Source organism: Anabrus simplex, chromosome 12 (genome assembly GCF_040414725.1).
Source record: "Anabrus simplex isolate iqAnaSimp1 chromosome 12, ASM4041472v1, whole genome shotgun sequence".
Taxonomy (NCBI): domain Eukaryota; kingdom Metazoa; phylum Arthropoda; class Insecta; order Orthoptera; family Tettigoniidae; genus Anabrus; species Anabrus simplex.
In genome coordinates, this window is record NC_090276.1 from 12,717,839 (window position 1) to 12,735,514 (window position 17,676).

General features: G+C 39.5%; 1 protein-coding gene across 5 annotated transcripts in view; it reads left to right on the plus strand.

Moving 5' to 3' along the window:
- Positions 1-17,676, plus strand: part of LOC136884402 (coiled-coil domain-containing protein 18) — a 246,700-nt gene that overhangs the window by 172,147 nt on the left and 56,877 nt on the right. For 3 of the 5 annotated variants that reach the window (XM_068229958.1, XM_068229959.1, XM_068229961.1), the window contains exons 2-5: positions 2,868-2,975; positions 7,285-7,433; positions 12,506-12,645; positions 15,802-15,917. In XM_068229958.1, coding sequence (XP_068086059.1) covers positions 2,868-2,975; positions 7,285-7,433; positions 12,506-12,645; positions 15,802-15,917 — 513 coding nt within the window. Of the gene's footprint in view, positions 1-2,867; positions 3,001-7,284; positions 7,434-12,505; positions 12,646-15,801; positions 15,918-17,676 lie in introns of those variants that run through there. The other 2 variants (XM_068229960.1, XM_067156537.2) reach the window with 2 other exon arrangements.

Consider the following 17,676-nt stretch of genomic DNA (forward strand, 5'->3'; position numbering starts at 1 on the left):
ACGCAGGCTTCATTACTTTCGCAAGCTTTATACATCAACATTATCTTAAAAAATTGCTCCCGACACCGACAAGCTTCTGTGTATATAAGGCTTGCCCTTTCTCCATCTACCACCCCTAGATGCAAAATAAATAAATAAATAAAAATAATAATAGAAGAAATGTTTAGCTATTGTTTAAATAAAATGGAAGTACTAGAAAGAAGAATCATGAGAACCATTTCTTGTCGATGCGACTAGATGATATCTGTTTGCAATATTTGCAGGCTGCGAGACTATATACTATAGTTGTGTCGTCATAAGAACCACTTAAAATATCCAAACCAATCTTTGTTGAATTTATTTTCTTTCTTTTTAACCGGAAAATTGTAAAAAAGAAAAAAAATCGCCTGTAGTGGTAGTAACAAGAAGTCTCTTCCTCATAAGATGTCATCCGGCAATACAATCATGGTGCGCCATCTTATTTATTTATTTATTTATTTATTTATTTATTTATTTATTTATATTTATTTATTTGTACTGTATAATCGTTTACAATTAATTTACATCATATTATTGCCATGGAGAAAAATTAAAAAATGGCATATTATCTTGAAGTTACAAGCAATAATAGACGAATTTTGAAAAATGCATGCACATAGCATACAAGCAATGCATTTTAGTCAGATATTGTCGGTTTGAACCACGGAACCCAGCGTTGAGAGACCGACGCGCTGCCACCTGAGCCACGGAGGCTTATCTGCATTTCAATAATAGGTCTGAATTAGCATTTTCCTGAAGATCTTCTTTGGTTCCCGCCCTCGATACATACATTCTTATCAGGTACAAAAGTAAGAGACTTTGGAGGAAGCTACTGTAGGCCAACATTTTACTCGGGCCTGTGCCAAGAGACAGATGCAAAAATACAGCATCCACCAAGAAAACGGCAACAGGCGCTATCTCAAACTCGATATCTTATTTAAACACTAAAGCATCGGTGTAGTAATGTAGTCTAATACCCGCCATTGATGAGAGAATCATATAGCATGCGCAAAGTTATCAAACTCCCCGGCTACGATGGTGAGTCAATAAATAAGTCGCTAAACTGAATTGAGGCAAAAATAATCAAAGTAACTTTCTGACATTTATTTCACTTTTCCACATATTCACCCTGTACATTCAGACACTTATCCCATCTCTTTACAAGTCCTTGGAAGCCAGCAGCAAAGAAGTCCTTTGGTTGCTGTCGCAGCCAACGTGTAACCTCATAGATTTCGGCATCACCTGTATCAAAATGACGGCCACCCAAATGATTTTTTAGGGGTCCAAGCAGATGAAAATCACTGGGAGCTAAGTCAGGACAGTACGGTGGATTTTCCAAGCGTTCTCCGCAGGACGACCAGGACGCTCCCCATCTCTGATGCTTTTCCTTCCATGGTTAAACTTCTGGATCCAATTGAAAACAGTTTTCCGTGAGAAACAGTTTTCACCATAGACGGGATGCATTTCGCGATGCACTTCTTCTGTGGACAGTCCTTTGGCCCACAAAAAAACGCACAATTGCACGCTGTTCTTCTCGTGTACAGTCATACAACCCATGTGCCATCGTGCACTAACAGCCTTTGACTGAGTGCCTGCGAGATGTCGTACGACAAGCATACATATGCTGCCATCTGCTGACAGCTTGCGCGCGTAATTTCAAATGGTATAAGGCACACACATGTTTGCGACTTGTTTATTGACTCACCCTCGTACTTTCCGACAACATTCAGGCAAGCTGTTTTACTGGGGACGAAGCAATAATCCCATCTATCGGAGATGAGTGGCAGCTGAAGAGACAAATCACACCACAACAATAGTCATTCATTGTATTGTTATTGTTGATCTGTTTTATGAGCTTTCGATATGGTAGGCCTTCACATTCAGTTTTCTTCCGACACTGTGATGTTAGGGCATCTAATGTAAAGGTAGGCTCTCATTCTTTCATTACTCCCTCGTGCCTTATTCTTCAAGCGATCCTTCCTTTACGGGTTTTCTCTATTTAATAATCATCTTCACAATTTTTCTTGTCGATACGAACCGATTACCACGCGATTTTACATCTTAACACAATCATGACAAAAACCATCGCCAGTTAACACTATTCAACAGTATTTCCATGTTCGCAATGCTCGGCATTGATGTGGACTAAGCAACAAAAGTCTAAATTCATGAATTCTGTTATTGTGAGCAACTGCAAAATGACCTCGATAATGTTGTAAGATGGACAGCAGGCAATGGTATTTTGACAAACGGGGTAAAAAGTCAGGTTGTGAGTTTCACAAATTGGAAAAGTCCTCTCAGTTTTAATTACTGCGTTGAAAGTTCCTTTTGGGGATCATTGTAAGTACCTAGGTGTTAATATAAGGAAAGATCTTCATTGGGGTAATCACATAAATATGATTGTAAATAAAGGGTACAGATCTCTGCATATAAGTCTCTGGTAAGCCCCCAACTAGAGTAGGTATGGTTCCAGTGTATGGGACCCTCACCAGGATTACTTGATTCAAGAACTGGAAAAAATCCAAAGAAAAGCAGCTCGATTTGTTCTGGGTGATTTCCGACAAAAGAGTAGCGTTACAAAAATGTTGCAAGTTTGGGCTGAGAAGACTTAGGAGAAAAAAGACGAGATGCTCGACTAAGAGGTATGTTCCGAGCTGTCAGGGCCTACAGACAAAACTCGTATTTTATATACCATAGGCCTACATATAGATTTAATTATATTTTTATTTTATATATAAATTGAACATTTTGGAGTGTTTTATAGCTGGAATTACCAATGTTTTAAGTGTGCTCTTTCAGGCTTATTTCTGCAGTCATGTGCTAATTCATTCGTATTTTCTTGTGAATAGGAGTATTCAGAGGAGCTGGACCGACTGCGGCGCGATCTGTTGGCGGGGCAGCGAGTAGCGCTGCGCTACGAGGACTCGATTTTGGAGCAGACTCTACGTCGCAACGAGGTGAGTCGAGTGGAACGGAGAGAAGGTAAGGAAGAACTTGCAACCTTATATTTTTTCCAGAGTTGGAGTCTGACGGTTGAATGGCAAAGCGCTGAACCATAAAAGATAAACAAATTGGCATTCTCACTACCAGTTGCGTGCGGTGAACATATTCATTACCCCAGCAGCAAAAAAGCTTCTTAAATATAAACAATCGTAGCCCCACTACAGTCTCTAAAGTCAACATTACATTTTATAAGGCTGCATTTTTCGTGGAAAGGTCTACCTGAGAAAGATCTTTCTAGAGTATTTTCAACTACACAGCCCCTGTGGGTGGGGACGGTAGAATAACACTCACAGTATCCCCTGCCTGTCGTAAGAGGCGACTAAAAGGGGCCCCGCGGGCTCTGAACTGTGGAGCGTGGGTTGGCGACCATAGGGCCCTTAGCTGAGTCCTGGCATTGCTTCCACTTACTTGTGCCAGGCTCTTCATTTTCATCTATCCTATCCGACCTCTCTTGGCCAACTCTTGTTCTTTTCTGCCCCCGACAGTATTACGTATGGAGGCCTAGGTAGTCTTTCATTTTCACACCCTTCGTGGCCCTTGTCTTCCTTTGGCCGATACCTTCATTTTTCGAAGTGTCGACCCCTTCCATTTTTCTCTCTCATTAGTGTTAATTAGAGGATGGTTGCCCAGTTGTACTTCCCTTTAAAACAATAATCACCACCACCACCTTTCAACCACACACTCACACATACTTCCAAATTGATATTCACGGCAGTGACGACGCCATGATAACTTAATCTATAGCAGATTTTAAACTATGTACTTACAGCTTCATCCGGTGACGTTTCGTGATAGTACAGTCATGGTTTTTACAAAAATATACTGGGATTAACTATTTGTTTTTTACTTAAAAGGCCTAATCTAATCAGCAAAATTTAACTGGTATTTTACCGTCGTTGAATTTTTATAGTTTCACTCGCATAGTGAGTGTATGGTATGTGCATCAACGACAAATAAGGGAAAACAGAGTATTAGTCACGACGTGGTGTCCTTTCCAGGCAAATTCTGTTCCTTACTCGTTTTGTGTTAGCCTACATTATTTTATCACTGTGTGAGTATTTTTATTTCACTCCACATGTGCAGTTAGTTTAGCCTACTATTAGTTTGTTCAAGTTGGAAGATTACGTTTAGGTTATACAGTAATTTAGTTTACGATAGAACAGGATAGGATGGTGTGTGTGTTTTGACATGTAAATTTAATGTGAATAAGATTTTCACATTGAAAGAAGTGGAAGACCTCATTGTATATTTGTCAATAATGTGACAGCCGAGCGTTGGGGGGAAATAAGGGGGAAGGCCATGCCCAACAGTCACTTAAGCACGGGAATGAAAGGGCATTATAGACACTGGGGCAGATGATCTAATAATACCGCTGGGTGATTCCACGAGCTCCGGTTCCAGTGAGGAAGCAGAGACAGGGACATGGAAGGAATCGAACCCCTTCCCAGCGACGGCCAGACCGAAGACAAGTCATTGTTTGTTTTCATTTAACTTATAGGGGCACTGTTCAGTTATTTTCTTAGCACTGCAACAGTGATTGTCATTAAGTTACAAACATTTTCTTTTAAATTAAGGTTTATAGTTCCCTGCACTGAATTATTCTCTTCCGCGTCAAATATTTCCATTGTGATTTTGTTATTTACCGGTACATCTTCTATTCTACGTAAGCTGTTGATCATAGGTAGATTTTGAGGAAAGGCACTGCGTAATATTTGAAAATACAATTATTAATCTCGTTTGAGGCTTAAAAGTGCTTATGTTTATCATGTTATCGATGCGCTCTAGTCTTATAAAATGATAAAAAATATTTAGAGATTGAATTATGACTTTCAAACCAATGCGAGTTCGTAAGAGGGTCATGAGCAGTGGCGTGCACACTGAACCCCATCTACCCCAGCGCTACTGGGGTAAAGAACTTTGTATTAACATTTTCTAATTATTCCTTAGAACGCTTTTTATAATGTTTAAAAAATAGCGAACATCTAAGCCAAGCCAAGCCAATCGACAATCTGCTTGCACTACCGCAGTTCATCTTCTCCAGCGAGCTGGGTTTCCTTGCCGGCGCGATAGAGAGCTACCCCCAGCAAAATTTAAGGTCGCTTGGGTGATGCATGCACTTGAAGCTTCCTCCTGAGAAAGCTGTAGTCCCCCAACATCTGTTTATGGCAACAGGCCAGCTAGCTTAGGTAAGGGTGTTAGTTTTAATACTTGACACTCGAAGTCTTCACTATATACCAATCACAGACAACCATTCGCGTTTAACTCGGTTTACATGCTGGGCAACCTAAATATTTTTCTGCGGCTATTGGAACACATACTCTACATGAGCCACCAATGAATTACTAAAAAAAAACTGTATACATGCCAAAACCCAAGACTAAAATATGTTCTTCTATATTACAGTTGATTTCTTATACTGGCTCTAATTTTATTAGCAAGATGATGTGCAAGTGGCTATCCTGTTAAGATGTTGATATATTTCTTGCAGTCAAACTCACACACATCGTGTCTACAAGAAATTGTCCGTTTAACGCCATAAACATGTCAACATTGCCCTCATGACAACAAGATGCCATTTCTCGCAACACTAGCACCAACGTCATTACCCAACTCTTGAAAAAAAAAAAAAAAAAAATCTGGATTTGAATCCGTGCTTATTTTAACCATATTCTAAGATAAATATTCAAAGCTTTTGTATGTTAAAAAAACGCATTATATCAAGTGATCATTTCATTATCATAATTTTGATTTCATCATTGTTACTACTAGTGAACGACAATATGAAAGAAGACACCCGCCGAGGTTTCTTTTAACAATGATAATCGTATGGCCTCAGCTATCATGCGTATACATTTTAATTTGATGCCGTCTGGCCGTCTGCTCGTCAATTTCAACATTCTGTTTTACTCTAGTCCTACTAGATGGCAGAGTTCTGCACGTAGTCCTCTCCGCACATCTTACTGAACTGTCTGACTCACAGCAGATAACAACTTATGAAAACAGGATGGTGCCATCACGAATGCACTCTGGTGGGTGCTCTACACTAAAGAGGAGAGAATAGAATAGATCCTTGTAAATCTAATCATTTACTCACACATCAATGGTATGCATGTATACCGAAATGGGATAATATTGGGCCACACTCTGTGGGTGCTTAACTTTTTTCTTTTTTGTTAGGCAGTATATATGAATCGGTCAGTGGAAAAAGGAACTAAGCCAGGTTGTCAACTGAGATGAGGCATAAGATTTTTATGATTGAGGAAAGACCAGTGACATGATCTTATGCTAGGTCAGTTTTGTATGGAAGGATGAGTTTGGTTAGGTTTATGGAAGTTTGGTTGCAGAAATGAGAATAGGTTATTATATACAGGGTGAGGAAACATATAGAAAAAGCAGATCCTCGTTCATGAAGGGTGCAGCTGGAAATTCTGGATCTATGTGTTTGTTTTATGTGTACTCTACATGCTTGCCACATGACGCACACTTCCTACTCTTTACTTTTGCATAATATTCTTAAAACTTCTCAACCATCCTATCTCCATGATTGCATCAAACTCCTCCCCACAGACCATAAGAAAAGTATCCGAATGTGCAGCACCATGTGTTGATCCCTTCCTGTAAACAGAACAACTATCTACTTGAAATCAATCACTGTTACTGCAGCCCGACAATGGAATCTCCTACCAGTGGATGTCAGAAGCTTGTCCAGCAGCTCAGCTTTTAAACACACCTGTGTTGAAATACTAGGTAAACATGCATGAATCATCAAGTTTTGGCCTGAAAACACCTCCTCCTACCTCCTCTTCATTATTCCCCTCTTTCTTTAACAGATTTTCTTCGTATATAGTATTCGTATATTTTGAATGTACTCTATGTACCTACGACGTGTGTATTATATAGATGATATGATTTGTTGCTTTACGTGTGATTACTTTTGTTAATACTATTACTGTTATTATTGTTAATATCGTTTTCATATTATTGTCGCTAGTAGTTATTATTAACAGTGTTCTAGGTTAAGACTGGTTAAGTATAAGAGAGGGAGTACATCCCTAACTATGCCAGAATAAATAAAACATTATTATTATTATTATTATTATTATTATTATTATTATTATTATTATTATTATTATTATTATTATTATTGCCACTGGTTTCCTATAGAAATATACTCCAAATACAAATGAACAGCAGAATTGACATTCCAAATATAATTTAAAATGTAACTATGTTATGAAAAAATTGTGTTTGTCTGTCAATCAGGAACTGCTGCAGCAGGCAACTGCTTCCCTCCGACAGTGTTCCGCCAGGCTGCAGATCATGACAGCGTCTCTCCACCGGTCGCGTCCCGCAGAGGAGCAAGAAGTTCCAAATGACTCTTACAGGTGGCGTGAGAAACTGGCCCACAAGAGGTATACTAACACACTCCACTCGTCCTTCCACATCTTCTGTGCTTCGTAGAACTATCTTCTGGAACGTGATATCGACCTTCTTAAGTAGACCTGTTCTCTCTACTATTAATATACTTTCACTCACGTTACTTACTTTTCTTCAGCTTGATAGACTTCTATAGGAATAATGTAGTGTTCTTGGACTATATATATTTAGGCCTATATCTGTGTCTGATGAAACAACAGTTCTCCAAAATCTAGCAGCAGATATGACCACATCACTGGGTTTTGAGCGACTGCAAAAAGACCTGTACATGTTGGAGATGGACAGCAGGCAGTGGTATGATGATAAATGGGCTTAAAAGTTAAATTGTGAGTTTCACAAAGAGGAAAAGTCCTCTCAGTTATAATTACTGTGTTGATGGCATAAAAGTAATTAAAGTCATGTCCTTGTTCCAAGGTGGTGTAACTCTTTTTAGGCACATCCCCGTTGGAGGTGAGTTGCATGTACCAATGTAACCACACACCAGCCCTCCTGCCATTTTTAAATTTCTGGCAGAACCAGGAATAGAACCAAGGCCACCGAGGACGACAGCTAATAGTGTTGTTATACTACGGAGGCAGACATTGATGAGGTGAAAGTTTTTTATGGGGCTCACTGAAAGTACCTAGGTGTTAATATGAGGGAGGATCTTCATTAGGATGATCACATAAACAGGATTGTACATAAAAGGTACAGATCTCTGCACATAGTTATGAGAGTATTTAGGGGTTGTTGTAAGGATGTAAAGGAGAGGGCATATAAGTCTCTGGTAAGACCCCAACTAGAGTATGGTTCCAGTGTATGGGACCCTCACCAGCATTACTTGATTTGAGAACTGGAAAAATCCAAAGAAAAGCAGCTTGATTAGTTCTGGATGATTTCTGACAAAAGAGAAGCATTACCAAAATGTTGCAAAGTTTGGGCTGGGAAGACTTGGGAGAAAGGAGACAAGCTGCTCAACTACAAGGTATGTTATGAGCTGTCAGTGGAGAGATGGCATAGAATTACATTAGTAAACAAATAAGTTTGAGTGGTGTTTTTAAAAGTTCTTTGCTATTATTTAAGAAAAGACGAGGTAAACAACAGGTAGGGAATTCGCCACATGGATGACTGCCCTAAATGCAGTTAAGTGGTGATAGATTGATTGATTGATCGATCGATCAATAGCACAGTATCTTGAACTGTACAGGAGTGTTCTAGCTGTGGACAGGTCATCAGATGTTCTGGATCTTGCACAGCATCACTCTGGCAGTGAACATCTGCATCAGCATGTTGCATGTTTTTCTTGCATATCTTCTTTCATACAACTCAAAGTCTTCCACACAGTGTAGGATTGATTACTGCCCGGACTTGGTTTTAATGAGAAGAGAGGCAATATATTCGAAGATGACATAGTAATATGGGGAGAAGATGAAATGGAAGTACAAGAATGAGTTACTGTATGGGATCAGGAGATGGTGGAATATGGAATGAAAATAAGTGTGGAGAAGAGTAAAAGAGTAGTGATTATGAGAGGTATTAGAGAAGGAAAGGGGAATACTGAAGTAAGTGGAAGACCATTAGAAATTGTCAAAAGCTTCAATTATTTGGGGAGTATACATGCAGAAGATAAGAAAATAAATGAAGAAATTGGAAAGAGAATCCAAGAAGCCAATGGGTTTTACTGATGTGTAAGAATCAGGATGTTCCAGAGGAATGCAAGAAAATTCTGTACTCAATGTATTATAGACCAATTTTGATATAAGCAGCGGGCAGACAGACAACACAGCACATGATGAAAGCACAATACAAGCTGCCGAGATGAAATTCCTTAGAGAAATAAGTGGGAAGACACAAAGGATAAAATCAGAAATGTAGAAATCAAAGAGAGAATTGGACTCTCTAAACTGCAAGAGAAGATAGAGACCAGTAAACTGAAATGGTAACGGCCCACAATGAAAGAGCTCCAAAGTGAGTATTTATGGAGAGAATATTAAGAGGAATACAAGGGGGAATGACCAGAAAGAGGTGTACAGATACGGTGAAGGAGAGTATAGAGAAGAGAAGGGTGAAAGTGGAAGAAATATTGGAGGAAGGAAAGAAGGGAGTGGTTGAGAGAAACAAAACTGTGAAGGGCCTTGATTTACAACCCTACCCATAAGAAGAAGAATGTTGACCTTGTCTCCTCTTCCCACCCTAACCTGTCTTTGTGTTCCTTTATGTTGGTTTTCATGTTATTGTTTCTCTATGTTCTGTATGACCTCATTTGTTGATTGTTTGTTCCTTTCTATTACCTAACTTCCAACTTAACTCACATTCTCTTTTGCACTTTATACATTTGTTTAGAAGCTTCACCTTTTAGTGTTGGCTAGTTTGAGTTAAGGAGAGAGGTACAGGGTCATCCAGTTAATGCAGAACCGTAGCCGAGGTGAGACTGGGGCCTCGGCTGGAAACCTATTACTAACTGGTGGCTGGGCAAAACGAGAGCAATGTTTAAAAGTACTTGCACCTTTCTCATCATTAAGTGGTTTCTTGTGGAGCAGATTTAGTTTGTCAGAACTCCAATATCAGCTGTTTTGAGAATTTACGTTCCCACATACGTGAAACCATGCCTTGTCTGGGAAGAGAATGAGACTGGGATCAATTTCTTCATCATGCACTTTATTTTGCTTCTTATCATTAATATTCCCCATTCCACAAAGTTTGTTAACTAATCTATGAAATGTCCCACAACTTGGGACTCGAATAGCTGGGAATTTCTCTTGAAATAATCTCCTAACAGCATGAGCATATTCTATATGGACATCCCATGGTGCAACAGCACCGAGGATCTTGGCCTGCTGCTCAGCCGGAAGGCCTCCAGGTTATGAGGTGTCGTGTGGCCGTTATTCTTTACTTTCTTGACCGGATTGACATACAATCTTAAATTAACACTTGATATGGAATAGAATAATTAGGCCTGTTATTTTATTTTTTCCCCATTTATTCTCACTTCACTTTGCACTGAAACACGAAACAAACTGCATTGTGAGACAAAGCCAGAACCGTTAGTCCCTGCAGGCTCTCCTCCCTCTTTGCTTAGTCACTCCCAGCTGCCGGCTCTGGTTCCAACATAATTGGACGACCCAGTACACCTTGAAGGGTGAAAAAAAGGGAATTTTTCAATTAATCTTGTCTACATAGGAAATACTTCAGTCTGATGAAAAGTATAACTATCACCACGACTTGAATTATATGTTTATAAATATCCTCGTATGTCGTATGTTTCTTGCTCATTTCTGTAATGTTCAATTTTACTCTTGATTTTTTTGAGTATAATTATTCCAAAACTATTGTAGATTTTTGCATTAAATTTTACATTATAGTGTGTATTGTATTGCTACAGACTCTTTTCTTTTATAAGTTTGAAAATTTGATAAATATATACAGTGTGTTTCTAAATTCCTAATACTCACTTTGGGGTCTTGAAGGGGGGACCATGTAGATAACATTTTAAATACAGTGAGTTTCTGCCTGCCTGCCTTCGCGTTACACAGCACAGCGACAGCATGGGAATGCCGTTGAGGTCCGTGCTTTGAATGTGTATTAAGTACTGATCTGTCCCTCCAACTGTTCTCGAGCTGCGAAGTGTTACTTCGAGGTATAATTCTCATAATGCCTCCATGTATGTACATGGCAGAGGAAATGGTATTTACGTACCATAATAATGTAAAAACAGAGTCTTGCAGGGAAGTCGTTAGGCGATTTGTAAACACAATTTCCAGATTAACGCCCTCAACACAGAAAGACTGTGCGGAAACTTGTGAACAAGTTGAGAGAAACTGGTGGTTCGATAAGAAGCAAAGTGTTAAAAACCATGTACTTAACGAGGAAAACGTAAATGAAATTGTAGAAAGTTTAGAACATATGTCTACAAAATCTCTAAGACAACTTGGACACGAAGCCAGGGTTTTGAAGAGCTTCGCATGGTGGGCTACGAAAATGTTAAAATTGAAACCACAGAAGGTAACTGTAGTATACAAACTGCATCCACATGATCATGATAAGCGGGTACGTTTTTGTAATGGGATGTTGTAAATCGTTCATTATGAAATAATTGATCCACGCTTAATATTTTTCTCTGACGAAGCATGATTCCACTTACACGGGTATGTTTCGACACGGAATAACAGATATTGGAGTAGAGAAAATCCCCCATCACATATACGAAATTCCTCTACATGACGAACAGATCGGACTATGGTGCGCAGTGAATGGATATAGAATTATAGGACCTATCTTTCTTCAGGGCACATTTAATGCATAAAGATAGAGGGATAATATACTGAAACCAGTTTTTGATGAACTGACTGACATTGACTGTCGAAATGGATATTTTTAGCAAGACTCTGCTACCGCGCATACAGCTAATGACACTTTAAACTTAACTGAGGAAATTTTTGAAGACCTTGTTATTAGTATGGGCTTATGGCCGACATGGTCCCCAGATTTAATTGTTTGTGACTTTTATTTATGGGGGAGCTTAAAAAATAAAGTGTATTCAAGAAACCCTCACACGTTATTCGAACTGAATATGAATCTGCCAGAAATGTGTGGATGCAGGACGAGAACATTTGCATAAGGTATGAGCTTATTTTCTGTTATCTCACGTCATGAACGGATAAAGTGAGCAAAGTACTGTCCTTCTGTCCTTGTTGCTTTGCCGTCTTTACGTACGATAATAATGTAAAAAAAAAAAAAAAAAAAAAAGTCTTGCAGGGAAGTCGTTAGAAAGGCTGTGCAGACCCGGGTTCGATTCCCAGCCTACTCAACTATGGGATTACAGCTAAGGAGCTATCTGATGGTGAGATAACAGCCGAGTCTAGAGAGTCCAAGAGGATTTGTCGTGCTGACCACATGACACCTCGTAATCTGTAGGGAGCGGTCGCTTGGTACACCGTGGCCTTACAGGGCTCTTGCACCGTGGGGTTTAATTTTTGTTTGTTTATAATAGCCTACCTACTTACTAGCTACTTTGGAATTATGTTTTATCAGAGAAATACAGGCTAAGAAAATTATGGAAACTTTGCAGGTCAATCCAAGAAGACAACTCTCAGATGAGTCGTGACTTCCGGAACGCTTTCAGTCAGAAGCTTTCTGAAATGGAGGAGAACCTGGAATCGTTCACTCAAGAGGAGCTGAAATTCTGTCTTGCCTTTAAGAAGAGCCTCGGTATGTACTGGACACAGTTTGTAAGTAAGTAATTATCTTACACTTAACCATAACATTTAAAATAATTAATGGAAATATAATATTTTTTTTTAAATACAACTCTCTTTTTAAAATAATATAGTATTAATAGAAAATATGGAGAGTAATAAAAGAACAACATGACAATATAAATGAACATGATAATAATAATTATAAAACTAACAATAGTAATAATAAAAGAAGGAAACACAATAAAAACCTGTAACTAGCAAATACATTTCTAATTTTAATGAAAATATGCTCAGTCACACTAAACTCATCGTACAAGTCAGCTAGAAGTATTCAGCAAGTGATTTTGGCAATCTATCTTAAATATCCTATGAGAACACAAATCCCTAATGGTAGCAGGGAGGGTATTCCACAGCCTAGCGGCAGTGACTACAAAGGACCAGTTGTAAGTCCTGAAATGACTGAAAGATATTATTAAAGAGGAGCCAGATCATGTATCATGCTTATGATAGGAGGAGAGGTAGTTAAAATTTGACGAGAGGTTTGATTACCAAGTTTTTAATAGCATTTCTTACTGTACTCAGTTGAGTACAGAAGGTGACGTAGGAAGTTAGACCAATGGTCTAGAGTTGAGTCATACTTTTATTTCCCCTCTTTCTTCACATGTGGGGTGTATTAGCCAAGTGACTTCTCGCTATGGTGGCCACATAATCCCTTGAATCCTAGCCACCCAGCTCGATAGCTGCAGTCGCTTAAGTGCGACCAGTATCCAGTATTCGGAAGATAGTGGGTTCGAGCCCCACTGTCAGCAGCCCTGAAGATGGTTTTCCGTGGTTTCCCATTTTCACACCAGGCGAATGCTGGGGCTGTACCTTAATCAAGGCCACGGCCGCTTCCTTCCCACTCCTAGGCCCTTCCTGTCCCATCGTTGCCATAAGACCTATCTGTGTCGAAGCGACGTAAAGGAAATAGTGAATCCTAGCCATTTGTGTACAACTTTTTAAAAGAAAATTAATGTTCTTGTGGTTGAGCTTTTAGATGAAACTGTGACTATGATCACAATATCAACAGTTGTGTAAAACTAAAAGTAAGTTTGACTGTTTTTCCTCTTTTCTGAGTTTCCCTCTCTCCTTTAGATAATTGAACATCACCCTGCCAACACCTGGTTGCAGTACCATCAAGGTCTGACATGTTGTGAAGGTGCGAGGCAATGAAAATAACAACTAATGTTTCCTCATTTAGAAGTGCCCCGGGAGATCTCAAATTTGCAGCCTCTGCCGCAGATGTGGTGATACCTTGAGAAATGCCCGCGAGCACAAAATAAGAGCATTCATTACCGAAGAGCTTCGTGGAAAGGTTTATACCATCTACGAAGAGGTTCACAGTGTGTCAACAAATGGGAACACCAGAAGAATCGACATGTTAGCCTTTAAACACGACAGTAATAAAGGTTATATAATCAATCCCACATTCACATTGGAGCATCACAGCCTGAGGAGGGTAACACTACAATCAAATTTTAAAGGGCAAAGTACCATTTACAAGAGCTGGAAGTACTGGGTTTAATGGCAGGGGCACGTGGAAGTAATCTTTTCATGAATTTCTGGAATAGATTTGAGTTACAAAAGTCTAGAATCAATGTTTTGGCAACCGCCACTTTAGGAGGATCTTCGTCTATTTTAAAATCACATCTCTGTATTCACAATAGTTGCCTGCCTGATGGCCATGATCATTAAAGCATTGAAGTCTAAACAGTCTGACACCGTGCTTAGCCGGTTCAAGTACCGTTGGTCGAAAAAAAATTCACCATCAGAATATTGGTTGGAGAGTAGGGGAGGTGGTGGTATACAATTTCAAATCACTAAGTTGTGTGCCAAAAGCCTGGGTTAAATTCCAAACCTCTATGCAGTGCTCTTATGGAGTGAGGGCACATGACGCTGTTGATGGTGATTCGTCCATCGGATGGGGGCATAAAGCCTTGAGCAGACCCCTTGGTGCTATTCGACAGGAGTAGGCTATGTGCTGGCACTGGGTTTCATGCTCTCCCTTCCTACTATCATATATCAAGTCATTCATTTCATCACATTAACTCCTCTGATGAGGTTGACGTCAGGAAGGGCATCCAGTCATTAAAAACCCACCACGACAGATTCATCTCACCTCATATCCGACCCATAGAGAAACGGGACAAGGGTTGGACAAACAACAATCTGTATTCACAATAGTTCCCTTTATATTCCCGTTAATGTCCTAATAATGAATGTATTTTTTTAAATGATTTTTTATTTTTTAAATTTCCAAATGAATAATGCTGTAGACTCTATTATGTTAATATTTGAATTTTTAGAGTTATTCATCAGATGATGTTAATGTTCAAATATAATTTTGTTATTATTATTATTATTATTATTTTTTTTTTATGCAGTTAAACTTTGTCCTTGTGGAAATTCTGAATGTCTGGAAAGTCACTGAGTTTCTCAATAAATATACATATATATTTCTCAGCTCAGAATCGATGTGTAATTCGTGCTGAAAAAAATACAAGTGGAGTGGGACTTCTCCAGAATATTTGGGCTCCCTTGTCACATTTATCTTCTGCCTGCAGGTTTCCAGTGGTGATTTATTATATTAATCCTTTTCACTCACATCTCAGACAATATCCAACATCACACTCTCATAATTCCATGGCTAAATGGTTAGCGTGCTGGCCTTTGGTCACAGGGGTCCCGGGTTTGGTTCCCGGCAGGGTCGGGAATTTTAACCATAATTGGTTAATTTCGCCGGCACGGGGGCTGTATGTATGTGTGATCTCCATTTTTATTTCATCCTCATCACAACGTGCAGGTCGCGTACGGGTGTCAAATCGAAAGACCTGTATCTGGCGAGCCGAACATGTCCTCGGACACTCCTGGCACTAAAAACCATACGCCATTTCATTTCATTTCTGTTTTTAATTGAACTGAAAAATTAAGAATACACAAAATAAGTCACAGTAATGTTAACATATGAAATATTTCACACATCCTCCTCAGTGGCGAACTCTTGTGATGTTATGTATTATACTGTATACTGCAGGAAGGTCACCTTAGGTGTAAATCAGACCTGTAAATGTCTGATTGTCAATACTGATTAAAAAATTACATGTAACTTTCCTTGTTATGCTTGCAGCTGACAACCTTCACCGCCGTAGTGTCGAATTGAGTACAGTGAGCGAGCAGGTGGCAGCACTGGTAGAGAGCCAGACACAGGTGATTCAGGATGTTGAGAAACATTCATCAGAACAGGTGAGTGACAGACAGCCACATTCTAGTGATGGGGTATTCGATTCATTTGATCATGCTACTGAATTGATACAATGATCCGATTCACCGATCACTGTTCCTATTACATCTGTGTAGTACATACTGACAGCATTCAATGCTTGCTGCTGCCATCTGGTTTTTATTCTATGAACTGCTTTCCTATGCATTATCCAGCTTACTGATTCAGGTTTCTCCTCCAGCAACCTCTTCACATCAAATTTTGATGTTTCCACAGTGACAGCTCCATTAAATATGTATATAGAATTAGATGAAAAAATATCTACACATACAATCATCAATGATATGCATTTAGTACTGTTGCCCACCAGCAGGGTGATCAATAATTGTTTGCCTTGTCCTTTCATAAATGATTTCAAAGAACTTGGAAATATCACTGTAATCACGGTTTTCTGATTCAACATCTTTTTAGTAAAGTTATTGTTACAGTTGGCTCACTTACTCACTGTCCACACACACCGGTGATCTCGTCATTCAATTATTATTATTATTATTATTATTATTATTATTATTCTCGTATCAGAAACATACATGTTGTACACAGTTATAATTACTATATTACATTTGTCCAAAACTTGGCCACTTCCAATGCATTTTTTGATGCTTGATATAGTTCATCTTCTGTGCAGGAGGCTGGACATAGTCGACACTGGAGCATATGTTGGACGGTCTGGTCTTCTCCGCAGTCACATTGGATTTTTTCTTGATCTATGTAGCCCCATCTTGCCAAATTAACCTTGGATCTGCCAACTCCAGATCTCAGTCTATTCAGGGACTTCCAGGTCATCCATTCTTCATCGTAGTCAGGAGGTAGAGTTTCAGAAAATCTTATCCAGCCAGGAGGAAGGTAGGATGTAGCCCTCCATAATTGCAACCTGGCTTTTTCAGTAGTGGTTCTAAGTTCCTTTGAAGTTCTGAGAAAACTCTTCCTTGACTTTAAACGTTGCAGATGTGGTTCATGCCCATATAGAGGATGGGTCCTTTCCTGTTCCACTGTCTTTCTTTCCTTGTTCGCAGCTATTTCTCTTCGAACAGAAGGAGGTGCTATTCCTGCAAGGTGGTAGAGCCATTCAACTGGAGTGGATTTCAAACAACCTGTTATAATTCTGCAAGTTTCATTGAGAGCTATATCCACCTGTTTGGCATATGTTGAATTATGCCAGACAGGACACGCATACTCTGCCGCAGAATAGCATAGTGCCATTGCAGAAGTTCGGATGGTTTCAGGTTGGCTACCCCACTGTGATCCGGCCGGTTTCCGTAGAAGATTGTTCCTGGTGGAGACTTTCGATTTGCAGTTCATGCAGTGCTTCTTGAAAGTAAGAGATCTATCAAGTGTCACTCCTAGATATTTTGGAGACTCGCAGTGTTCCAGTTCGACTCCTGACCATACTATCTTTAACTTGCGAGTAGCTTCCCTGTTTCTCAGATGAAAAGCACACACTTGTGTCTTTGAGGGGATCGGTTTAAGCTGGTTTGTGCTGTAATATCTAGAAAGATCATTAAGGGCATCCGTGAGGGTGATCTCCACTGTTTCAAAATCTCTTCTCTGAGTGGCTAGAGCGAGGTCATCAGCGTACAAGAAGCTACTGCAATTGGGGGCTATGGGTTGGTCGTTTGTGTATATATTGAACAGAATTGGAGCCAGCACACTTGCGGAAGACCGTTTTTCTGTAGTCTCCATCGACTACGCTGTTCTTGGAAATCAACAAAGAACCTGTGA